Here is a 27,468-nt window from a genome sequence, read left to right as displayed (position 1 = left end):
CTTGAAGCTGGAAACCTACATTAGGGTGCTAGACAGGGCCACAATATCAGAAGCTAACATAGCTAGACAGACCAAGTCAACAACTGACTCGAAAGGCAACAAAAGGCAAGACTTCTTTTCAAAGAAGAAATTTTCGAAAAAACAAAACACGGGCTCCTCGAATACCTCAAATTCTTCCCGAGACACATCTCCTATGTGCAATATTTGTAGTAAAAGGCACTGTGGAGTTTGTTACCGTGTGTCGGGAGCCTGTTTCAAATGTGGCAAACAAGGGCATATGGCCCAAGATTGTAATCAGAATAGTGGAAAGATAACTGCTAGTTCAACTGCATCAATCCCAAAACCGGGAAATAATGTGAGATCTACTACCATCGGAGATACCGTGAGACAAGGGAGAGTTTTTGCGCCTGTTCCGGGCGATACACGGAATGCTAACGTAGTTGTCTCAGGTACTATTCCTATATGTAATCAGGATGCCTTTGTGTTAATTGACTCTGGATCAACACACTCTTTTGTGACATGTGCATTTGCATCTAGACTAAGTAGACCTCCAGAATTATTGTCATATCTGCTATGTGTATCTGCTTCATTTGGGGAATCTGTATTGTGTGAATCTGCATATTGTTTTTGTGACATGCGTGTTGGGAATGCCATTTTGTATGTGGATTTGTTGCCCTTGAACTTTAGGCACTTTGATGTAATTTTGGGCATGGATTGGTTAGCAAAATATTGTGCCACCATTGATTGTGTGACAAAGCGGGTTGTGTTTAGACCACCAGAACAGAAAGAGATTGTGTTTGTGGGTAACGGGGTAGTACCTCCACCTTATTTGATATCTGCAATGAAAGCATGTAAACTGATCAGGAAAGGGTGCCACGGTTACTTGTGTTATGTGTTGTCTGAACAATCTGTAGATGTTGAATTGAATAATATCCATATTGTTAGAGAATTTCCAGAGGTGTTTCCAAATGAACTACCAGGGGAATTGGTGGACAGGGAAATAGAGTTTACAATTGAGACTATGCCAGGCACCCAACCTATTTCTAATGCTCCCTACAGAATAGCTGCTATTGAAATGAAAGAATTGAAAGAACAGTTACAAGACCTGCTTAACAAAGGATTTATCCGACCTAGCGCTTCCCCATGGGGTGCACCTGTATTGTTTGTCAAGAAGAAAGATGGAACCCTATGTTTATGTATTGACTATCGAGGACCGAACAAGGTAACAATAAGGAATAAATATCCCTTACCCCGTATTGATGACCTATTTGATCAGTTGCAGGGATCACAAGTGTTTTCCAAAATCGATTTGAGATCCGGGTATCATCAGCTGAAAGTAAAGGCAAAAGATGTTGAGAAAACCGCATTCAGAACGAGGTATGGTCATTTTGAATTTCTTGTTATGCCATTTGGGGTGACTAATGCTCCGGCAGCGTTTATGGACTTAACGAACCGAATTTTTAAAACCTACCTTGATGAATTTGTTATGGTCTTTATTGACAACAATTTGATATACTCCAAGAATAGACTTGAACATGAACATCATTTGAGAACTGTCCTGCAAATACTTAGGGAAAGGAAATTATTTGCTAAACTAAAGAAATGTGAGTTTTGGTTGGATGAAGTTGTCTTCTTAGGGCATGTTATTAACAAGGGGGGAATTTCAGTGAACCCACAGAAAATAGAAGCAATTGTGAATTGGCCTACACCGACAAATGTGACAGAAGTCCGCAGTTTCATGGGCTTAGCTGGTTATTACAGAAGATTTGTGAAAGACTTTTCCAAGATACAATGTTTTAAATTTGCTTCCGCTTGGCCCCTTTACTCTGATGAGTCTTGTTTTAGTGGTTTGAGGTCGTAGGCAATCTCGTGATTATTGGCCGGTTATGGCCTTAACCCATAAGGGCGGGTTCGGGTCATGACATTACTCTTGTCAAAAAAAAAAAAAAAAAAAAAAATTGTATCCAATTTTTTTTTCTTTAATTTTTTTTATGAGTATTGTTCTTTAAAAAATTGTATAATTTTTTCATACAAAATCATATGATTTAATTTTAAAACAGAACACCCATTAAAAATTTTATTTATAAAAATAATATAGTCATATTACTCTTAAATTTTATTTAAAAAATTACTTTTTCCATTGTATCTATAAACACAAATTTCGTATCCTGTAATTAAGATGCCAAATAAATGCACAAATAATTAATTTTATTTGATTATAATAAATGGGTATAATCCTCTGTAGTTTTCTCTATTACAAAAGAGTGGATCCTCTGATTTGATCTCTGAAATGGGCGTAATCCAACGGCTGTAAAAGCTTGTTGTTAAACTAGACGAGTTGATGAAATTCTTCAAGTCTTTGAATGAAGAAACTTGGAGAAGAAAGGCTTGATCGAGGGTTTGAACGGCTTGATCTTGAACGAGTCTTGAAATGATCTCTTTGAAAAGAGAGACAAAATTTGTATTTGTAACTTGAAAGGATTGGTATAAGTTTGGAGTGCTTGATAATTCTTTCTTTTAAGTTTGAGGAACTTTAGAGAGAATTTTAAGAAGAGAATTTGGTAAAGTCTTGAGATTGTTTAGGAGCTTGCATGACCATTAGCAAAAAAAATATGTCCTCTTTTCCACCTAATGAGAGCCTCTATTTATGGGCTTAGGAGATTATTTCATTTTTACCCCTATACTTTTACATGATTTTCAATGACCCCCCAGATTACTCTTATTTTCACGCGTACCCCCATACTATTTAAATTACTATCAATTTTGCTCCTGCCATCACATTTGAAATGGAAAATGTTAAAAAAATTACATTTTGGCCCCAAATTTCAAAATAAAGATGCAAACCCACCATTTCCTACTAGAAAACCACCACCATCAACCACCACTTCAAGCCCTCCTATCTCCTTCGTCATAACTCCGTTTCGCCTCATTTTTACGTCGTTAGATTCAACTCACGGTCTAATTTTCATATCACATCTCACACGTCTTGTTCTTCCTCTTTTTGCATGCTATCGGAGAAAATAAGACTTTTCTTCTCATTTTTGACTTTTCTTTGAGCCATCTTTCGGATTTCATATCTTTCTTGATTCTTGACGGTTCTACTTCATTCTTTCGTCATTCTCTTCACCTCACTTTCTACTTCGCCCTACACTGCCTCGCTTTCTCACTTCTTTGTGTAATGGCCGGTTTTGGTATGCTGAAAGTTGTCCGAAAACTAATTTTGAAAATTTCAAAACATTATAACCCATATGGTGCAGTTCTATGAAAAAAAGTGTTTGGTACCCTTCCCTTGCATCTTTCGCCACCATATCTTGACACTCCCATCTGCAAAGCTGGTGAAAACCAACCCATCAAATTCGGCAACCACCGGATTGATACAGACAAGCTAATTTAGTTAAACAAACTGGTCTTTCACGTGCTACTTTTTGTTAGCTCTAGTAGCCTCTACTTCACATATATACAAGCACTTAGAGTGATCTCTTTAAGGTGCTCAATGTTGGATCAAACTTTTGACTTGTATTTAAACACGTCCACGGCTATATAAAATTGAGGTGATCAAGGTTGACAATGCTAACCAAGTTTCCAATTGGTTCATCAACGTAAGGGTGAGACTTTGGAAGCCCATAGTGGAAGAAATGCACATGCTCGAAACACGACAAGGTCAAAAAGCTTGCAAAGGGAGGAATAACAAAATACCGATGGGCCAAATGATCATTATTTGCCTACAGCCACCTCAGTTGCTTTTGAAAATTCATCCACATCCACCAAGCGGGCCCAAGACCTTCCGTCTAAATGCACTAGAAATGAATTTCCCAATATATACATGGGGACTAAAGAGCCGGTGAATTTATCTTATGAAAATTTGTCACATTACCAACAAATGGCATTGGTGCAGACACTGCAAGTGAAAGTGGGGGTGTTTCTTTAACATTAGAAATCCATTAGAATAATGGGATTGATTTATCGGAGCCTTTTCCAATTAATGTAGCTCGTCATTTCGGTCTTGAAGCGAACATCAAGGGGTATTTAATGGGTAGTTTTGAAGCATAGAATCGGTAATTTGGAAGAGATATGATTGGTGGGCAGCTTTTGCATGATTTTGTTGGCTGAATGATATATATTGAAAAAGATCTCTATTGGATGTGTGCTTTTTATCGACTGCCCAAACCAAGAGAACCCATTAGGTCTGTGTATGAATAGTAATCGTCGATTTGAGCGGCGTAAAAGGACCATGGAGATTTCGATAATGGCAAGGATTCGTCCCAGGAAGTCGCGTTTGGTGGAGAAGTGTTAGGAGGGCTGATGTCGACATTGCTGAATCGAAATGATTTGTTTGCGGGCTGGAGAAGTGTTAGGAGGGTTGGTTTGCATATTTCTTTTGAGATTTGAGGCCAAAATATAATTTTTTTTAATGTTTTCCGTTTCAAATGTAACGGTAGGGGAAAAATTGATAGTAATTTAAATAGTATGTGGGTACGTGTGAAAATAAGAGTAGTCTGGAAGGGTCATTGAAAATTGTATAAAAGTATAGGGATAAAAATGAAATAATCTTGGTTAAGAGGGGAGGGTTTATTTTGGATACTCCAAAATTGACTCTAATTTTCAAAAAACAAGCAATTTATTTCTTATTTTATGGACATGATTTGTATTTAAATTTGAATTATTTCACTAAATTTTGACAAAATATTTTGTAGGCCCCACACTTTTTCGATTGACCCAATTATCAAAATATGTTCACTTTTCTTTGGTATGACCCATAACTTAAAATGGGTTGAGATCCATAATTTTAGTAGGACCCACATCTATTTTAAAATTTTGACCATTTTAATTTTGACTAATTAAGAAAATTTATTTGCCTTGATTAATCAGATTATTTGTATATAATAAGTAGATTTCAACAAATATTAAAATTGAAAAAAAAAAAAAAAAACGTTAAGATACCTTGAAAAATTATGTATGAGTATAGTTGTAAATTTGATTAAGCAAATAATAAATAAATTTATTGATAACAAGGAGGACACCAAAAGTTATTAAAATTAAAAATATATATTTAATTTTATTGGGTGATCTTTCTTTCCAGTTCTCTCTCAATTTTTGTTTTCTTCATTTTTGATTTTTCATGATATATAATAAGAAGTTATATTATAAGGTAAGGAAATTCCAAAATATTTTATAATCAACAACAAAAAATAGATAGGATAGCTTGGAAGATTATGTATGAGCAACAAAGAATTTTCAATTTATTTGTTATATCAGAAAAGGTTCAGTTTATTTGTTTATTTTTTATATTTATTGATTAGCAAGATTCTAAAAAATATTAAAATTGAAAACAAAAAAAAGAGATAAGATACCTTGAAAAATTATGCATGAATATAATTTTAAATTTGATTGAGCAAGTAAAAAATAAATTTATATATAGATAATAATGAGGATACCAAAAGTTATTAAAATTAAAAATAGATATTTCATTTTTTTCATAATCTTTCTCATAACATTATTTGAATAATTTTTTTTTTAAAATATACTTGAATTTTTTTATTATTTTAATATTATAATTTTTTTTTTAAAAATTTACACAAATCGCCCCCCAAAACGAGCTATAATTTTAGAATTCTAAATGTGACAAGAGAAAGAAAAAATAAAAAAAAAACAAAATAAAAACATAAACATAAATAAACACATCACACCACATGTAGACCCACTCTTTATCCCTTCATTAAAACTATCTTTAAAACATTTGAGTCTCAATCTTTATTCGCGTGCACAGCAGCGAGTTCGTGAGCCCGAGTTCACATCAAGTATCCGTTTGTAGTCCGAGTTTCCGAGTCCACTAGCCCTATATTGTGTCTGCGTTAGCGGGTGTCGCAGGTTTGAGGGACCCTTTTTCATTTTATTTTTGTTTTGTGTCCTACTCCTCCAACTTCATTTTGCAAATTGCAGGCTCGATATGAGTATTGTATGATTATGAGAATATGAATATGAATATGAATATAAATAGGGCTGCTGCCAGACCAGCGCTACTCAACAACTCTCAGTCTAACCCTTTTAATATCAGGGCCGCTCTCGCTCTCTTCCATTCGACTCCCCTCTTGGATCGCAGGAGACGCACCCATTGGGATTCTGTTAGTCTCTCTCTCTCTCTCTCTCTCTCTCTCTCCCTATGTATGTATGTATGTATGTATGCATACATGTTTATGTCTATGTTTATTGGAATAATTTCCATGGCATGTGCTTTACAATTTGGTATTATATTGAATGAGGGTAATGGGTTCAGAGATATAATTAACAGTATCCTATGAAAGATTTGGGCTTTTTAGCCACCATAAAAACCCTAACCTTTCTTTTTTCTACATAGCTAACCCATGAATTTTCGTTTGTTAGTGATTCTAAATTTAATGGAGTGAAATGCTATTTATTTTACGACACTACTCATTTCTGTTGTGGACAAGCTAATGATTTTTCCCATTTTTGTAGGGCGGAGGTGCCTATAGAGATTCATCCAAGGTAGGATTTTTTTGTTAATGTTGTTGTTTTTGCTAGTTTATGATGGGTATAAATGGGGAGCTTTTATTTGCACACACTCATTCCATTCTGTGCACACACTTAATGATAATTTTTTATTACAATTTTATTCACAAATGAAATTACTATTATGGACATCACACACAATTCAAATAAACACATTCGGAAGTTGAATGTCGAAAAAATAAAAAAAATTCAGGATTCTACTGTCGAAAGAAATGATAATTTTTGAAATGCTAATTCCGAACAAGTTGTTTATTTTTGGAATGCTACCTCCGAACAAGTTATTTATTGAAAAGGATGTGCATAGAGTGTAATGGGTGTGTGCAAATAGAAGCTCCCGTATAAATGTTGCCAAGTATATAATAGTTTTTAATAAAGGCTTGTTCTTTGAAAAAAAGGCCTATTTTTGACAAAGAAATATGTATGCTTTTGTGGGATATTCTGAGCATCCTTATTAAAAATCTGATATACTTGGTACTGCAACTAGTTGCTAAGGTTGAGGTACACACAACATATTTGTAAGATTACCTTTTTGTTGCATTAGTATTATTGAGAATACCATTTTTTGCATGAGCATACACATTGTTTTTACTATTATGATAGGTTTAGTCTGAGCTGCAGTTCTTGATTTCTGTGTTAGAGAATTATGTACAAATTTATTAGTAGATTGTGGAATTCACGCTAGTGGGAACATTGTACTCTTTGATACTCAGTAGCTAACTACTTCTTCTATCTTCGTTCACCATGGTGTTCCTTTGTGGACTCTAGTTTCATAGCATATTGATGATGCAAAAATTTGCAGCTTGGAATGAATTAAACATTCCATCGAGTTAAACAAGGATGTAGTATCAAATACATCTAAATGATTTGTGAGATTTGAATAGGTTATGAATCTTATGATCAAAGGTTTGTTGGTTCAAATTTTTTGCTTCTAACTGAACTGAAAACCCACTGTGTTTGGTTCTAACCTGTAATGTTTATGACATTTGGAGGTAAGAATTAACTTGGGGAAATATGGCACATTTTTCTTATGGATGGAAACATTAGGATTATTTGCTATTCAAACATATGTTGAACAATTGTAAATATGTCATTGATTGTAAAATACTGATTTTTAAGATTTATTTTAGATTTAAAGATAAAACGTGGTACACTTTGTAATATGTATCTTTTAACAAAGGTTGTAAGCAAGCTGAGCTTTGGGGTGTTCAAGCCCAGCTCGCTAAATATTATTTGAGCTCAAGATATACTTCAGCTCAGCTCTAGTCAACTTGACTACATAAACTAGCCAAGCTCACTCGAGCTTGAAAAGAAAAGTCAAACCTAAATGAACATTCACATTTAAGGGAAAAATAAAGATTATGAGAAAAATATAAAAGAATGCTCATATTATTAATGTTTCACTAATCAAATAAGTACATTTTACACAAACACCAAACATAAACCAATAAATAAAATAAATTAATGAAAATATATTTGAGATAAATAAATATTAATTGATATATCCTTGTGTTTATGAGACTATTTGAGGCTTAGGTCTACTTGAGTTCAACTTGATTAATAAACAACCCTAAAATTTGGCTTCAGCTTGTTTATTTAACAAAGGAGCCGAGTTTGAGGTGTTCATGGGCAACTTGATTTGTTTGTAACCCTACTTTTAACCATACTTTTTGTCGTGTCAATTAAGTCTGCAACTCGTTGGCAAACAATGTTTATATGTTTGCATGTCAATTAAGTCTGCAACTCGTTGGCAAACAATGTTTATATGTTTGCACGGTTTCTAGTATTTTCCATTTTATCATTTTTCTTGTATTAAGTTCTATCTTAATGTATTTTTCCATTAATTAAACACACCTTTGACAAATTCTATTTGTTCTCATTTTATTTATTTTTTCTTTTTCGATGTTGATTAAATGATTTCTACCTTTGGCTATTGATTATCTACAGAGATCTAATCACTACTCAAAAAGGTTCAGAAAGCTGCATTCAAAACAAACATTGTTGCGCAATGTCAGTGCTTTTGCGGAGCACCTATTTCAGGTTATCATGATTTGACTCACTTATTTTATGAGTGGTAGAACAATATAAATTTTGTTTGGTTTCACATTTGGAGATTTACTTGCTAATGGGAAAGATATTGGTGAAGGGTGGTTTGTTCAAAATATGGTGGTTTCTTCAAGGTACACAAATGTTGCATTTTAGAGAGAGTTTCATGGACAAAGCTATGGGTGGGCCAATGGGGGCCATGACCCCCGAAAGTGTCTGGAGTTTTTTAAATTACCCCTCTAATTTATGAGTATTTTGATAATTTATATAGAAGACTCCCCTAAGTTTTTTAAAATTCGTTTTACCCTCAGTATTTCTACAATATATACGTCATGACTCCCACTATTTCATATACTACCTAATAACATCAATTCAATTGATTTGATATGTAAATGTCATTTGTTGTTTATTTGATTATAAAAATTATCGAGATACATTTTTTATTTATATAAATTATTCCAACTCCACCGGTCCCAGTCTCGACTAAACGAGGAAGGTTGTGTGTTAGGTAGCCAACAACCAACACGTAAAAGAGCTGCTCGGATCCCTTATGAAAATGAATCCTACTTTGAATCGATAAATGCTAGGTCACTCTACTTAAGTGACGTTTTGTGCCTGCCTCCGAGTGTTTTGAAAAGTGAGCAAGGGGAGCTGCATTGACGCCTGGGTGGTGGAAAATGGGCAAAGGTTTTTGCGTTTTTTTGGACGAGCGTGGATAAAAAAGCTATTCCAAGATTATAGGTTTAGGGTAGTCACATGGAATGTAGGAACTTTAAATGGTAAGACTATGGAATTGGTAGATGTCATGATTAGGAGAAGAGTTAGAATAGTTTGCATATAAGAAACTAAGTGGACGGGTGAGAAAGCTAGGGAAATAGAGGATACCGATTTTAAACTGTATTATAGTGGCAAGGATAGGCACAGGAATGAGGTAGGAATAATAGTTGCCAAGGGTCTTGTAGAAAATGTAGTTGCAATAATTAGGAAAGGTGACAGAATTATGTTGGTTAAACTAGTTATTGGAGAGGATATAGTGAACGTTATTAGTGCATACGCCCCACAAGTAGGATTAGATGATTGGACTAAGAGAGATTTTTGTGACCAAATGAATGAGGTATTACAGGAGATACCTGTAGGAGAAAACCTAGTTATAGGGGCTGATTTCAATGGCCATGTAGGAATAGATAAGCTAGGTTATGAAACGGGCATGGCAGGTATGGTTTTAGTGATAGAAATGAGGCTGGTAAGAGTATTTTAGATTTTGCATTGCCTTCTAACCTGGTGGTGAGAAGAGAGTGGAGCATTTGATAACCTTTAAGAGTGGGTTAATTAGGAGCCAAATAGATTACTTTCTAGTAAGAAAAGTGGACCGTCTAAAATGCCTGGAGTGTAAGGTGATTCCTGGAGAGAGACTGACGTCTCAACATAGGATTTTGGTACTAGATTTATGCTTTAAAGAGCAATACCAAGCTAAGAAGGATAGTGGGTCATAGGACAAGATGGTGGGACCTAAAAGAGGATAAATTAAAAATATTTAAGAATAGAATGATAAAGAAGGTACTTGGGACTTGGAATGATGCGAACACTATGTGGAACTCAATGGCCAATTGTATGAGGAGAATCTCAAGGGAAGTTTTTGGAGAGTCGAAAGGAAAGGGACCTAACTCTAGGTAAACTTGGTAGTGGAGAGAAGAGGTTTAAGCGGTAGTAAAGACAAAAAAAGAGGGCTTTAAAAAGTGGTAGAATGATAGAACTGAGGAAAACTTTAAGAGTTACAAATTGGCTAATAAGGATGTTAAAAAGTAGTGACGGAGACTAAGTTGAAAATCTATGATGACCTATACAGTAGACTATGTAGTAAGGAAGGAGAAAAAATGATATACAAACTTGGTAAGATAAGAGAGAGGAGAACAAGAGATTTTAATTAGGTTAAGTGCATCAAGAGTGAGGACTCTAAGGTGTTGGTGAAGGATGAAGAGATTAAGGAGAGGTGGAAGAACTATTTTGAAAAGTTGCTAAATGAGGAACATGGAGGTAGGTCAAAAGGAGAGGAAGTAGACAGTAATAAGGAAAACTAGGACTATAGGTTCTATCGTAGGATTAGGAACTTTGAGACCCGATGATATCGAAGAAGATGAAATCGAATAAGGCTTTAAGACCCGATGATATCCCTATTGAAGTTTGGAAATGTTTGGGTAAGAAGGGGGTTGCTTGGTTGATTAGGTTATTTAGCAAGATCTCGTTGACTAGGAAAATGCCAGAGGAGTGGATGAAGAGTATTTTAGTGCCAATCTATAAGAATAAAGGAGATGTCTAAAACTGCAACAACTATAGAGAAATCAAGTTGATGTATCATATAATGAAAGTGTGGGAGAGAGTAATAGAATGTTAATTGTGAGATATAATAGAGATGTCAGAGAATCAATTTGGGTTTATGCCTGGTCGGTCAACAATGGAAGCGATCTATCTTTTGAGGAAAATAATAGAAAAGTATAGAGAAAAGAAAAAAAAACATTAACATGGTTTTTATCGATCTTGAGAAAATATATGATTGAGTGCCTCGAGATATAATCTAGTGGGTGTTAGAGAAGAAAGGGGTGACAAAAGGTTACATTGATGTGATTAGGGATATATATATATATATATATAAAGGTGTGGTGACTACTATTAGATCGCCTGCTGGAGAGACAAGTGAATTTCCAATTACTGTAGGGTTACACCAAAGATCAACCTTAAGTCTTTATCTTTTTGCTTTAGATAAGGATGAGTTGACGAGAAATATTTAGGATGATGTGTCATGGTATATACTTTTTGCAGATGATATCATGTTAGTGGATGAGACTTGGAGACTTGGAGAGAAGCACTTGAACTTAAATGATTTAGGATAAACAGAACTAAGGCAAATTGTATGGAGTGTAATTTTAGTAACAGTATCAATGGAAGTAGAGGAGAAGTGAAGATTGAGAACCAAGAACTACTTAAGAATAAGAATTTTCATTATTTAGGATTGATTATCACAATGGTTAGGGAGATTGGAGTGGATATAGTCTATAGAATTAAGGTGGAGTATCTTAAGTGGATTTGGGGTATTGTACGATAAACGACTACCTACTAGACTAGAATGGAAGTTCTATTGAACGGCTATTAGACCACCTATGTTGTATGGGTTGAAATGTTAGGCAATTAAAAAACAATATGTAGATAAGATGAGTGCTGCTGAGATGAGGATGCTACGGTGGGTGTGTGGTAAGACTAGAAAAGATAGAATTAGGAATGTGTGTAATCGAGAATAGGTAGGAGTAGTAGCGATAGAAGATAAGTTGTGAGAGAATAGATTGAGATGGTTTTATCATTGTGAGAGCCGAATAAATGAAGCTCTATGACCATTGGGCCGTATAGGAACAAAGCCAAATGGGCCATAACTTGGGCCGTATAGGAACAAAGCCAAATGGGCCATGACTAGGGCCTTATCGAAGCAAAGCCCAAATGGGCCATGAATAGGTTGCCGAATAGGCTCGAAGACCCATATACCACGTGCCATAAGCCGAAGCTGAGTAATCCAGGGGGGTCAGAAGGGCCCTATTGGATTATATTGCTGGCCCATCCCGGTGGAAAAGATTATAAAAGAAGGGGAGGAGCCTGAAGTAGAGGCATGCAAAAACAACAGATAAATACTTGGACCACTATTTAAGAGAGAGAACATAAAAGACAAGTACAACGGAGTGAGCCATCGGAATGAAAGCTCCGGCATAGTAGATCGGAACCACATATCCAGTACAGAGGATATCCAAGTGATCTTGGAAAGTCTACTTGGATCAAAGGAGTATTCCCAAAATTCACTTCCCCACAGTCATATACAACGGAGATCAACAGAAGCATTAGTGAAGAAATGTGATACAGTGATGGTAGAAGGAAGTGCTAGGGGAAGGGGCAGACCTGCATTGACGTGAGTTAGTGTAATAAATAGAGATATGCATCTCCTTAATTTGACTAACGAAATGGCCTTGGATAGAGTCGAGTGGAGAAGAAAATTCATGTAGCCGGACTCCATTTGATGGGACTTAAGGTTTGGTTTGATTTGGTTATAAATTATTCCAACTGATATATTATGTAATAATATCAATTCTACGATTTTATCATTTTTGAAATCATAGAGATAGCTTTTTAATCTGTATAAATTTTTGAATTATATAGCCAAAAGATTGCATAAAATAATTGAGACAAGTAATAAGAAATGACTTATATAGATTTATCAATTTTCATGCTAATTTTTTTCCACAAGTCTTGTACTAAATAGCACGGACATGGATATGTGACATGACAAGGACACCTCGATTTTTCAAAAATGCAAGACACAACAAGTTTGAAACACGTTAAAATTTTATATTTTTATAAATTTATTATATGTCATATATTTTGATAATTTATTCAAAGATAATGAAAAATATGTAACAACCATAAAGTACATTAAAAAGCTATATATTTCATAAACTAGACCTTAAGATAACATTCACATAACATTACATTTTAAAGAATGCAAAACAATTATAGAATGTTATAATACATATGATATATGTAAGAAAAATTGATGTATATTATTGATTGATATTGATTGATTGTTATTCTGTCTATTACAAATGGTTCCTTATATAGATGTAGGTGTAGTGGATGGTGGCAGTGGTGTAGTGGGTTAGGTTTAGTGGAGTAGGTGAGGTGGTAGTGGTGTAGTGGGTTAGGTTTAGTGGAGTAGGTGAGGTGGTAGTGGTGGTAGGTGATGGTAAATTCTAACAGTCCCCTGCAAACTCAAGGAGGATAGAAACTAACCAACTTGAGTTTGAAGAGAGGAACAAAACAAGAAAATACATAAAAATAAAAAAAGGATAGGAGACACTGTATGGTCGTGTCAGACCGTTGGTGAAGACACTGAAAGGTGGTGTCATAACGTTGTAGAGGACACTGTATGGTGGTGTCATAACGTTATAGAGGACACTGTATGGTGGTGTCATAACGTTGTAGAGGACACTAGATGGCGGTGTCAGACCGATGTAGAAGACAGTTTATGGGGTCATGTCGGACCGTTGTAGAAGACAGTTTATGGGGTCATGTCGGACCGTTGTAGAAACTAACCGGAATCCATGTCGGGATAGTTTACAGAGTCTTGTCGGACCCATAAAGGAGCTAACCGGAATCAATGTCGGGACAGTTTACAGAGTCTTGTCGGACCCATAAAGGAGCTAACCGGAATTAATGTCGGGACAGTTTACAGAGTCTTGTCGGACCCATAAAGGAGCTAACCGGAATCAATGTCGGGACAGTTTACAGAGTCTTGTCGGACCCTTAAAAAGTCGCACCCTCAAAAGGTGTGCCCAATCTTTCAAAAGGCGTGCCATCAAAAGGCGTGCCCAATCCATAAAAAGGCGTGCCATCAAAAGGCGAGCCCAAGTCATAAAAAGATGTGCCGGACATGATGGCGAGGCACGTGAGCGCCTTGGCTTGCGCGCCCGTTTTGTCGTCTGTCGGCAAGTGGCGCGCGATGCGCGGATCGGCCCTGGCTATTTAAACCAAGGTTGAGGCGGAGGCTGTGCATACCAGTCTGAAACCTCTGAAACCAACCCTTCTCTGAAAAAACTCTGCCTCTTCGGAGAGAGAAACTTTGGAACACTTTGTAGCCCAGAAACCAACTGTAACATCTGAAACACTCTGTAACAACCCTTTCGGACATTATCCGTCTGAAATCGCTACTTCGCTGAAACACTTAGCAACCCAAAACATGGCCTCTTCTTCCCGTCCAGTTACCCAGAACATGGCCTCCTCTTCCCGTGGTCTGCTCACGCTCTTTCCAGAACTGAACGAGTCCACAAGAGAAATAACTGGTGCGGTGGCCAGTGAACCTCAACCAAACACCTCTGGTTTTGCTCCGTTGAACTTTCCGATGCGGTCGGTGGAGCAAAAAATGGCGGTGCAAACTGATATTGAGGCCAATCAGTATACTCTGAAGTCATGTGTGGAAACCATGACTGCGGTCACAAACTTGTCGCACCGGCTGCAGAGCAGGACAAATGAGGTGCAACAGTTAAACTCCCAGCTGGCTCTGCTCCAACGCATGTATAAGGATGCGCGAGCAGAGATAAGTGTGCTAAAGGCAGAAAACAAGGAGCTGAAGCGGAAGGCCACCGTGATGTTCCGATTTGGAGGTCCGCCATATGCTGCAGTGGAGGAGCAGGGGGGAGTGAATGTGCTTGGTGGATTAGGAAGCACAGAGGCAACACTGTCAAGGGCCGCCCAGGACGGAGGCAAGAAGAAGAGACCTGCAGCAGAGTAGAGGAAGAAAAATCCCACAGTGGGTGTGGGTGTGTTGTGGTGGTTTGTTTGTTTGTTTTTTTTTTTTTTTTTTGTTTTTTTTTTTGTAAAATTGTGATCGGGGTTGATTCCCTGTCATGAATAAAACGAGGTGTGGTTTTTATTTATTTATTTATTTATTTATTTATTTATTTATTTATTTTTTTCTTACGGAGCAGAAATAAGAATGAAAAAAAAAAAAAGGATTAAAAATAAAGTGAAAGAAAAATAAAAACAAAAGTAAGAAATAATAATAATATGTTTGAAATAATAATAATAATAATAATAATAATAATAATCTGTTAAAAAAGTGGGGCGGTGGGCTCAATTATGGTGGGGGGACAAAAAGAGAGAGAGAGGGAATATACCAGAGAGAGAGAGAGGTTTGGTTTGGACCCCACGTGAGCCATTCATGAACCAGTCAAATACAACGACAAAACCCAACAAAACAGCTATAAGTTTTGAACAAAACAGTGGGCAGAATATCACCCACTTGTACACACTGCAGTACACACGTATGGGCGGGAACGCACTGCCCAAAGGCACGTGAGCCCATGCTGTATCACACTTAAAAGAACCACTCACCAATGGAGCATGAAACACACCCTCCTCACGCACTGTAGTATCAGCGCCGGAGCTGGTACAAGACACCATGGCCAACGTTGAAGCTCTTCACCAAACCATTAAAACAGCCCACCGGCGACCACGACTGTAACGAACACACCAGGTAACAAGCTGGTACATGCCGCAAACGAGACCACCCGTGAGCAATGAAGGGACGACATCGATGGGTTAAGGTTGACAGTGGTGACAACAGTGAGAAGAGGACAGTGGTGGTGGTGGTTGTTGTTGTTGTTGAATCTGCCATGAAAGAAAAAATTAACGAAATTTGTGTTTGTCCGGCGGGCGGCCAAGGCGAGGTTGCCGCCCGCCAGTGAAGCGGAATTACTAAGTTGTTAACCTTGCTCTGATACCATGTAAGAAAAATTGATGTATATTATTGATTGATATTGATTGATTGTTATTCTGTCTATTACAAATGGTTCCTTATATAGATGTAGGTGTAGTGGATGGTGGTAGTGGTGTAGTGGGTTAGGTTTAGTGGAGTAGGTGAGGTGGTAGTGGTGTAGTGGGTTAGGTTTAGTGGAGTAGGTGAGGTGGTAGTGGTGGTAGGTGATGGTAAATTAAATTCTAACAATATATTTATTTTATAAAAGGTTTCAAGCATAATTAGAGTGCATAAGTTATGTTCTAAAGAATGCAGAATATAATTATTATGAAAAGATTCATCTAATAGTATAAAGTTTGTAGGGTTCAAGAAGTGTTTGCGAATTGTCGTTTAAGTGTCCGATATTATGAATTTTATTTTTTAGTTAAGACACATTGAAGAAGTGTTAGATATGCTTTTATGAGTGTTCAACACACTTCCTCTGTAGGAGTGTCGGACATGCTTCCTCTGTGGGAGTGTCCATGCTTCTTAGCGTATGTAAGTAATATTCAGTTTCCAAAAGATAACTTAATATTTTTGCTACACTTGCCTCAATCCCCCGCAAACAAAATTTTTCTCTTCGTCCATAATTGAGAGGTAGTGAACTTGTCACGACCCCACCCCGCCCGAAATAGGGTGGTAGCTATGATCGGCCAGTAGTGTTTGACTACCAAAGGCCTGTCAAGACAAAACAAGACTGAACTATAACCTTGGGGCTTATGCCGAATAATCTGTCAATTATATTAATCTAAAATCCATTCAGAGCAAGTGCATAAGTAAGATGACAAACAAAACAAGCATATTTCTTATTTATTTGCCTTGGTAATTACATGTCCAAACAAGAAAATAAAAGAATACAACATCAAAAGATGTCTTTACAAAAACGAACAGCATATAGACAAAACACAGGTTTCAAGGTTACAACTCCTCAAAAAGACAAAATAAAAGAAAAAGGGGTCTAGTGCAACTCTTTCTTGTGTCTTTGTTCTTCATCTCCACATACATACATATAAGGAAGAGGGGTGAGCCATTGCCCAGTGAATAGTAATAAAGTAAGGCTGTAAATGAATGAACATTGAAAGCTTTAAACATTTCTTCAAAATACTCATATAAGTTTGTACAAGACAAAACATAACTTGGTTTGCGAACAAAATACATAATGATGAGCATTTCAAGGATTACAAGGAGTTTAACTAGCCCGCGTACTGGCTAAACGTAACAAGCTAAACGTAACAAGATGAGCTTGGCCATAACACATGTTTGGATATTCCCCCAATTGTGGTATATGATCCAAGAAAGCCATCTAAGTACATAATAAAAGAGTATAAATGTTCATTCATAGCAAAATACATCGAAGCTTGTAGACAAAATCAAGATTTGCGTTGGGAAAATAATTGATTAACATAGCGTTACTAAATCACTACTCACAAATAGCTTGGTTTGACAAAGGGTTGCTTCCTTCCAAAGCTTGACCTACATCAAACAATAACACAACATTGAAATACCAACCCTATTCGAATAAGCTTACAAACCGAATACATAAACGTTGCTTAATGTTTTCTTAAATTCTTCTAAGTATGTAATATTGTTTTGAGTCTAGTTCAAGCCTTAACTAGGCGTCAAATGCATACAAGAAGTGTCCCAAACAAAAAGGGTTGCAAAAGAAAACCATATGTGGAATAAGGATGTTCCACACGTGTAGGACCAAAACCGCACGTGTGGAAGCGCCAAGGTAGGTGTGGCCGAAGGTGCAATTTTTTCAGAATTGACTGGTGAACAGGGGATGGCTGGCGGCAAGTGCGGCCATGACACCATCACGTGCAGAAATGGTTGTTTGAGTGCAATTGTTTTAGGTCCGAAAATGGTTTCTCTTCTCCCTCCTTTTCCAAGCTTCCTAGGGTTCAAAGGCATGAATTTTAGCTTTCAAACTACCTGAAAAACATAAGAAAAGAAGCACCCTAACTTCTTTTTAAATCAAAATATCAAAACAAAAACCAAATCTTCAAGTTTCTATCTTTTGGCTTCCTTTTCATTTCATTCTCAAACTTCTTCTTCCAAACATGGATTCAAGTATGTAAACCTTGGAAATTACCAGTGTTTTAAAAAGCCCTAGGCGCATCGAGGCGCCAAGGTCACCTGGAGCCTAAGCCCCGAGGCGCGAGGCGAGGCGCGCGCCTCACTAAGGTGAGGCGCGAGGCGCAAGTTATAAAAGTTAAGCAAAATATTAATAAAGCACAATTTCTAATATAAACAAATATTTAATATGTATATTATTAATTTTTTTAATAAGAAAAAAAAAATAATTAATTTTTTAATATATATATTATTTAATTTATTTATTATCTATTAATATGTATATTATTATCTATTATATGTATATTATTATCTATTTATTATCTATTAATTTTTTTTAATTTATTTATTTAATATGTATATTATTATCTATTATTTATTTATTATCTATTATTATCTATTCAGCAAAATATTAATTTTTAATATATATATATAATTAATTTATTTAATTATTATTTTACATATTATCTATAAGTATATTATATATTATATAATAGGTATGGTATAATATTATATATATAAATCAATTATATTTTATATATTATAATCAATTATATTTTATATATTATAAGTATATTGTAGATTATATATTATATATTATATAATCGGTAGTATATAATATTATATATATATATGAATACAAAAGATAAAAGGGAGAGATAGATCGCGAGAGAGAAGGCGAGAGAGTGAGAGCTCGCGATCGTGAAACAGAAACGAAGCAGAAGAGAGAGAGCGATCGTGAAGCAGGAGCGAGAAGAAGACAGAAAGAAGGGAAGAGAAGACGAAGCAGAGAGAGGAGAAGAAACAGAGAAGAGAAGAGAAGAAGAGGAGAAGAGAGCAGAACCTGGGAGTGGAAGAAAGCCGAGGCGCACAAGGCGCTCGCCTTGCGTTTCGTAATAAGGCGCTCGCCTCATTGCCTAGGCAACGCTTCACCTGTGTCGCCTCGCCTCACCATGATTGAGGCGCAAAGCTGCGCCTTGCCTCGCCTTGAGCTTAGGCGCGCGCCTAAGCGCGCTTTTTAAAACACTGGAAATTACACAAACATGTGAACATAAAAACCTACTTACATCAAATATATCAAAATTCCAACCAAAGTGGTGAAATCCTAAGCTATATACCTAGTTTTTCACCATAACCTATCCTTCTTCATTCTTGCTTCCATTTCTTCCTTTTTGAACCAAATTAATCATAGTTTCTTCTTGATTTTAGAGGTTAGGGATGATTACTACTAGTTTTTGGGTAGGAATCTTACCTAAGATTTGCTGAAAGTTGTGTCATGACCTAAACCCGCCCCTAAAGGTTTAGGCCATGATCGACCTGTAATCAAGCCTCAATGACAAAATTTTGAAAATATTTAATTAATATTGGGGCTTGAAGTGGAAGCAAAACAAAATACTATAGTCCATTGAATTGTGCATACATGATAAACTAAAAAATTTAGAACATTTATAATACATATACAAAGGCAAGTCTTATACATCTCACAGTACATATAAGACTTAACGAAAGTACAAATCTTAACAAGCTTGACAAAAAAAAACTAAAGCCACAACACGGAAACCCTTCTTGGGTGGCTTGACAAAAGGGCGGACTATGAAGCAAACTCTATTGCCAATCTTCCAGTTGCTCACCTACATATATATGAGGGAGAGGGGTAAGCTAAAGCCTAGTAAGTAATACCAAAATAAAGAGGTTAATGAATGAAGTCCATAACAATTTAAAAGCATGTCTTACAATTTTCAAATCGAATCTTATATCATTTTCAAAATAAAGTATTTTCCATACTTTTGCATTTCCAAATATCATATAACATCATTTCCAAAGCGAATATTTATCATATCAAAATCCATACATTTTCAAATGAAGTATATATCAAAATCGAACAAAGCATTTTCCATATCGAATCCATTAACAAATCATTATACGTGGTACATCCAATCCAATACGAAGGGCTCGAAGGCATAATCAAAGGGACCATGAAAGTCAACAAAGGGACCACTCAGGTTAACATTAGAGATCTCTGTGCACATATGACAAAAGGCCTTGGTATTGTTTTCCCCAGGCAAAGGCCTTATCAAACAAAAGGCTATGGTATTGTTTCTCCCAGGCGAGGGCCTTATTAACGAAGGGCCACGGTATTGTTTTCCCCGGGCGAGGGCCTGATTAATGGATGCCACCAATACATTTCGAAAAGGGACATTCATTCATTCATAAAAATTAGCATTTCATAAACATGATTCATATAACGATTTTCCAAAACATATTTCGAATATATCTTTATGGAGATATGATTCACAGTGAGTGTGACTCGAATGTAACTCCTCAGATGTCCAACCTACACAAAGCATATAAACGAGCACATTGAAACACCATATGACTCTCTTGATCAAATTCTACTTCTCTTATCTTTCTTCCTAAATAAACCGAATCCTTACTTTACTTCCTCTTTCTTAATCAATTACTTAATCAATGACTTATTCTTTGACCAATTAATTTATGTTGGTTCCTAGCTTATTAGTCCTTAATGAATCATAATTCATGCCTAGGAATGTTATACAATCAAGATGTAATTTTCTAAAAATATGTTGAAATGGCCTGACCGCTTGAGCCACCACTTGATCGCTCGAGCGGACTGTACCCTGCAAAACTACTGGGAGTTCGTGAGGTGCACTCGAGCGGTGACTATACCGCTCGAGCGGTCTGAAAAAATTCTGGATTTCGAAAATCAACAAAATAGTTTCCAAACACATTTTCAAAACTTAGGGTCTTGCGGGGCTTAATTATAAACATGAAAACACTTAAGAAAATCTAAATTTTTTATCAATTTCAAATCATTTACATTAAAACTCCTTTAATTTCAAAATTATACTTAAAATGTTCATAAACAAACTTATGATTTTCAAAACTTTGTTCTTCTTCCTTTAAAATATGAATTAAATCTTCAAAACTTTTGAAAACCTATGATATATGTAAAGATGGAATCCAATTTCATGAAAATAATAAAAATCAAACTTAAATGATAAATTACAAAATCAATCTCTTAGAATTTGAATTTAACTCAATTTTTTAACCCAAAAAATTAATTTATAATCATAGATGTTCCAAAATATGTTTAATCTGAGTAAAACTCTTAAATTACATTAAATGCATGGATTAAAGATCAAAATCAAACTAATTTCTAATTTTCATTATAAAATCAAAACCTTATCTAACTTTAGGATTAATTCCAAATTTCCATAAACACGATTTTTATAAAACCGTTCATTTTTCTCTTCAAAATATGAAATTGAATAGCTCAAATTCTTCAAAATATATGATGCATGTAAATACAAGACTCAAATACTTATATAATTCACTCATGCATGTAACAATGGAACTTAATTTCATGCAAGACTACAAAAATAAAATCCAAAATAATTAATTTCCAAATTAATTTTCATAACCGTGAACCTAACGTAATTTCTTACTCAAAACCCAATTTCTTACAAAATCCATGAGATTGATTCCATAATTTTCTTAATTTCAAGTGTAATATGAAGATTCTACATAAATTGAACATAAATTCCATACCTTAAGTTTTAATTTCAGGAATTATAATTGATTTCCCCCTTGAGCCTTCCTATTCCTTTATTCCTCTTCAAAAACTTGGGTTTCTTTCTCTCTAGGCTTTCCTGTGATCCTTCTCCAGCACAACCCAGGAATGAACACTCTCTCTCTCTCTCTCTCTCTCTCTCTCTCTCTCTCACGGGTTTCTCAGCACAATGCAAATGAGACCAACTCTTGACTCCTTAACATATACACACACACAGAATTTCTCTGCACACCCACACCCACACCCACCTTCAAATTCTAGACCATTCCACAATTCCATTTATCATTAAGATTAACTTAATTAAGCAACGCTTAGTCTTAACAAATCTTGATTAGCATATAATTTAATTAACCATAACTAATTATAAATCCCACATAATTTAATTAGTCTAATTGACTTCAATTAAGGTCCAATTAATTTTATTTAATTTTCATCAATCTGAATCAGATTTTTAATCAAATTCTCAAAAGACTTCAAATATCAAATTAAACTTATTGCCATCATCAATTTTGATTTCTTAAATCACTAAGGCCTTCAATTTCAAATCAAACTCAAAATCTCCGTCAACAAATTACATACTCAAATTGGATACCTCATAAGTAAATCTAATTCACAATAATCTTAATTTCCAATCCTCATAACTTGATTAACTCCAATTTGGACCCAATTAATCAACTCTTAATTTTACTACACTCACTCGAATATTTAATTAAACTCCCTTATGGTCCAATACTTGAAATTAAACTGATTTAACTCATCAATTTCACCTCATTAAGCCATTTAAGCTCTCAATTTCTAATTTCAAAATAAATCCTTAATAGAATCATATATAAATCAGACTCCATACTCTCATAAATCCCTAATTAAATCCGAATAATGACTAATTAAAATCCAAATCTCCTTAATTAATTATATGCAAAATATTATACGTGGTGGGGTCGTCACAAGTTGAGTTTTGGATGCGATCCTTGAGCCTTTCTTTTTTCTCTCTTCTTTCTTTCCTTCTCCTTTTCTCTAGCTTCTTCCAAATTTTTCTAGAAGATTTTCCTTTGGTTTGTTTGATTTTGATGACTTAAATATAGGACAAAAAGAGCGGAGACAAAAGGGGGAGGTATGTGATTGCTTGGTTTGGCAAATCCTACTTAGCTAACTTAATTAATCAATGTTTGTGCTAACGAATCCAAGTTTACCCTAATCTTGCTTAACTTAATTAATCCTAATTAGCAAAACATCAAATAATATGAAATGAATTAGTTCATTAGACTAAAGTTTTAAGCTCCTCAATTAAATTATAGGGACGTCCTATGATTTCACATTCCAATCTAAATCATTCCCTAACTTAAAGCATGAAACAAGCAATTCTCTAGACTTGAAGTCCTAACTAACTTTCCTTCTCTTATAATCTCTATCATGCACTAGTTCAAACAAGTAGACATATAACACAAGTTTAATATGCATGAATAACATAATATGCTTTATGCATGAACGGTTGGCTGTCATAGAACTGCCAGATCTTCCTTAGTCTATGTTATTCTTCTAAGAGGCATGAACATAAATGCATAACACGACAATGATATGTGGATACACAATTTTTCACAAAATGCAAGACATGACATACGGGAGACGTGCAAAATACATAATTTTATAAATTTATTATGTCACGTACTTGAATATTATATATTTTTCTATGTCAAATATTTATTTCCATCAAATCCATCAACCTTGGGTATGCTACTCTAGTGACAAATAAATACATAAATTTGGACACAAGTCTCCAACATTTCCCCAGCATGTCCCCTATGTGTTTCCAACGTGTCTGTCTTGTGTCCCCAATATGTCCCAACATGTCCATTGCATGTCTAAGTGAAAAAGGGACACTTCCTTCAGTGTGTCCAGCACGTGTCCAGAACTTGCACATGTCAGACGCCAGTATGTGACCTTTGGAGAGGTGTCCGTGCTTTATATCTATTCTCTATATTGGTGATGAAGAGCATGCTTTGAGATGGATGAGACTGAGATCTAGAGCATTCAAGGTGAAATCTTAGTAGGATAGAAGGATTCTTCCTTAACATGGAAAGGTATTTGTGTTTCACAGGCACCATTAAAGGTTTCCTTTGTTGGTTGGGTGGTAAGATAGGAAAGATATTTACCATTGATATCGTAATTAGAAGGCAGAATTTTTTTGTTAAATGGTGTTGAATGTGCAAGGAAGATGAGGAATCTGTCAATCACCTTCTGATGTAGAACGATTAGGGCAGCAGCAAATCTGGGCTTTTGGGGTTGATTTTAATTGGATTTTATGGCTGAAATTGCAATGAAAGTATAGGAGACAAGTAGTGTTTGTTTAGGGTAAATAATGGGTAAGAGTTTAAACATGAAAAGATGGGATTTTGGCACTGTTTAGGGGCTTTGAACAGCATCCGTGAACAGTGTTTTTGGACTATTAAAAGTGCAGAAAATAAAAGAGGGAAAGGAGAATAAGAAGATAGATCTAGGAATCACTCCTGAAATCACTATAGATCTAGCATCACACTTAGGGTTTGATTGCATCACCCAATCTATAAAGAACTTTAAAAGCTCTAAAATTCTCTAAAATATCAACTCCATTGAATTATAAGCATTACATGACTTTATATAAAATTAGGAGACTTCATAAACCAATTATAACTAAAAAAGGAAACTATTATAATATATTTGATTTCTAAAACTAATTTAAGAGCAACTAAGAAACATAAATAAAAACTAATTAAATAACTTGATCCATAAGACAATCCATGTGCGACCCACGAACTCATATTCAGAAATTTTCAAATTACCAAAATACCCCCAAACTTAAAATCCTAGAAAACATAAATATAATTATAAAATAACGCTAATAATACTAGAAACATGATTATAGAAGATTTCTATCAGTTTCTTTATGAAATCATGCCAATGTCTACATGTCATCGCTTCTTTAAATTTAGTCTGCCTTAAACTTCTTATACTCTGTGCATCACCTTCTTATTTAGACTCTTGGGATATTTAGGTTTGTCCAGTGTTCCCTAGGACCATACGAGCTCTTGTTCATTTTTGGGTGTGGGTTAGAGTGGGGAGAAAAGAACGAAGGCTTGGCTAGTGCCTTTGTGTTTGATGTGAATTATTTGGGAAAAGTGCAATCGAAGGGCTTTTGATGGGATAGAGGCCCTTTAATTTGAATAGTAGATTGTTGTCCCCTTTGTATTTTCTGGTTTTGTTGATTCATTTTTGAAACAGATTTTAGGTTTTGTTCTCTTTTAAGTAGATTGGATGTGTAGGGGGTTTGGTGTTTTGTTTCGATATCATTATGTGTATGCAGGTGGCACCCCTTGGTGCTCTGGTTATGTATTTTATATTATCTTTACTTGTCAAAATATAGAAGTTGTTTTTATTAGTGGAAGCAATAGTGCTCATTATCGGCTGATAAGCAAAAGATTCAACAGTTTCTTTACCTCTTTTTATTATTTATTTATTTATTTATTTTTTGAGGTTTCAGAGCTGGCATAATGGTTTTGATGAATATGATCCATCTTCAAGTCAAGGCAGCTCAACGTTTAGACGTGAATACGGGGCTAAGGTTCCCAAAGGGGGCAGGACTGGCACCAAAGGATCCCATTCTTCAGGTACAAGCTAGTGCACCGTGATTTTATACAATTAATTTCTAATCCATTAATGACCCTTGTATTGTGGAACTAGTTGTAGAGGTATCTGTTGACATATTACAAGAAAGTGAACATTTTGGGTTAATTCATTCAAATAGTGGAGGTGCGAGTCTTATGGATGGTCCCAAACTAGCATATTGTTTGATAGTGACTATTTTGGTGTTAATCTTGGTGTCATTAGTCTCCCATTGAGCCGTATCATATGAAAATCCTACATCCTCTGACCTATAATGTGATGCTGTTCTTGATTTTCTTCCAAATGGGAGTTTCAGATTCCCCTCATTTCGGAAACAATTTGCAACTAAACTTTTTTATTTTATATTATTATTATTATTATTATAGAAGTAGACTCTCACCAAAACCTTTGCTTGATTTAGTCTATACATGACTTTTGACTCATCAGGAAACTTCCACTTCTGCAAAGATGATATTGACGTTGAGACCATTTTTCGATCTTCATTTGGTGGAAACCGACACTTCTACTGGTCCTTTGTTGATGAAGACTTTTCTCGATGGAGGAGTTCATCAGGTTACTCTAATAACTATAGGACCTCTTGGAACTGGAGACATGGGGATGAAGAGGATTATGACTCCTCAACAGAGTCAGACAGTTCAGAGTCAGAATTGGCATCAGACCGACTGGCCCTAGGTTTGAGTGCTAATGGTCCATTAAAGCTGGAAGATGTTAAAAATGCGTGAGTTCTGATGAATTTCCCTTTTCCTAGCTTCTTTATCTGTTCTAAAAGGGGCTTAGAGTTTTCCATTTACTAGTGTTTTTAACTCAATTGAATTATGTTATTCCTTTGTTATTTGAATTCCATCTACTGTTTCCTTTATAGATATCGAGTGTGTGCACTGAAATGGCATCCAGATCGTCACCAAGGCTCTTCCAAGGTATGAATGCTTTGCGATTATTGGTCAGGGGTTCAAATATTGAGGCTTCGCTGTTTAGTGTGAGTTCTAGAGTTTGACTCGTTTAATATGAAGTGAACCCCATACAGAAAGGGGATGCAATTATTGATGACCAAAAGTGAACCTGTACAGAAAGAGGGGATACAATTAATAATAACAAACTTTTTCTTTTTCTTTCCTTCTTTTCCTCAAAATTCAAGTCTTCAATATTTTCATTTTTGATAACCACTGTGGGAGCCATTATTGTTGCTGTGTTATTTTGCTACCAACTTTGGGAGCCATTTTTCCACATTTATAGCACATTCTGTTGTTTCTTTTCTTTGGTTATTGGTTTCTTGTTTATATAGTGTAGTGGTGAGCTTGAATTGTGAACCTATGACCAGTGATTGTAATGGTTATTGACATCAACAAGTTGCTATACATGGACAGGCTGTTGCTGAGGAAAAGTTCAAGGCTTGCAGCGCAGCGTATCAATCATTATGTGATAAGCTGCTGGTTGTAAATTAACAATTCTTCACAGCATGATGGTCTGAATACTGGATCCATTCATCTCTGCTAGTTTTTTTCGCACTGTCCTGGTAATTCAGTTGAATTCTGTACTCAAATCTAGTTTAGGAAAATTGTGCTGGGATCACACATGATTTTTTCAGGGCACCAACAATCCTATGTTGGCAATAACAAATGCCGTTTTTGCATTATAAAGATGTAACTGTTCTTTCGTATTAAATATTTCTTCTTGCGGATCTGGATCATATTGGAACTGCAGTTCGTTTTTGCTTTTCAGATCTTGAATCCCAACCCAAATTGAAGGAGAAGTATTGAAGGTCTTCGCTCAATCTGGAATCTCAACTTTTGAAGTACTTTTTGGGCTTACATCTGATTGATCTTTTTGCACACCAAAAATAAAGAACTAAGCTACCCCCCTCATGATGCAGGACAGTGTTGTTAGGGTGAAAATAGAGGCTTTTTGACAGTCTAAACAGTGCAAGTTTTAAGGGTTAAATTGAAGACTAATAGGTAGAGAAAGGGATTATGATTGATTTGGGGGTGATTGGATAGGGTTTTTGAGGTTGTAAAATGCACTTTTAGAGGGCATTGAACAGTAATTTGAGAATAAAATTGAAACAGAAAAGAAAAAGAAGAGAAGAAGAAGATTGATTTGAGAATTACTCTTAGAATTCCTTGAGCATCACACCTAGAGTTAGGGTTGCATCACACAATCTATAAGAAACGTTTAAAGCTTTTCAAAATTTTCTAGAATATCCACTTCATTAAATTACATGACTTCATTTAGGATTAGGAGACTTTTTAAC

At 35.5% G+C, this 27,468-nt stretch overlaps 1 protein-coding gene across 1 annotated transcript; it reads left to right on the top strand.

Annotated features, from left to right (window-relative positions):
- The first annotated feature begins 5,877 nt into the window (after positions 1–5,877).
- LOC114287878 (uncharacterized) lies at positions 5,878–26,907 on the top strand. The gene is made up of 7 exons (XM_028231321.2): positions 5,878–6,122; positions 6,475–6,504; positions 8,473–8,565; positions 25,078–25,204; positions 25,647–25,938; positions 26,083–26,137; positions 26,585–26,907. The coding sequence occupies exons 1-7, from the start codon at positions 5,973–5,975 to the stop codon at positions 26,660–26,662; spliced, it is 825 nt and encodes a 274-aa protein (XP_028087122.2). The 5' UTR covers positions 5,878–5,972; the 3' UTR covers positions 26,663–26,907.
- The last annotated feature ends 561 nt before the right edge of the window (positions 26,908–27,468 follow it).

The sequence above is a fragment of the Camellia sinensis genome, chromosome 12, assembly GCF_055761805.1.
Source record: "Camellia sinensis isolate YWXY chromosome 12, ASM5576180v1, whole genome shotgun sequence".
Lineage (NCBI taxonomy): Eukaryota > Viridiplantae > Streptophyta > Magnoliopsida > Ericales > Theaceae > Camellia > Camellia sinensis.
This window is presented reverse-complemented; position numbering and strand designations above follow the sequence as displayed.

What these genes read in the sequence shown, in the direction of transcription:
- LOC114287878 (XM_028231321.2), top strand. Translation starts at nt 5,973, where the DNA reads ATGAATATGAATATGAATATAAATAGGGCTGCTGCCAGACCAGCGCTA. An exon ending in GACGCACCCATTGGGATTCT is followed by an intron (nt 6,123 to 6,474) that starts GTTAGTCTCTCT and finishes CCATTTTTGTAG; the next exon opens with GGCGGAGGTGCCTATAGAGA. An exon ending in CCTATAGAGATTCATCCAAG is followed by an intron (nt 6,505 to 8,472) that starts GTAGGATTTTTT and finishes GATTATCTACAG; the next exon opens with AGATCTAATCACTACTCAAA.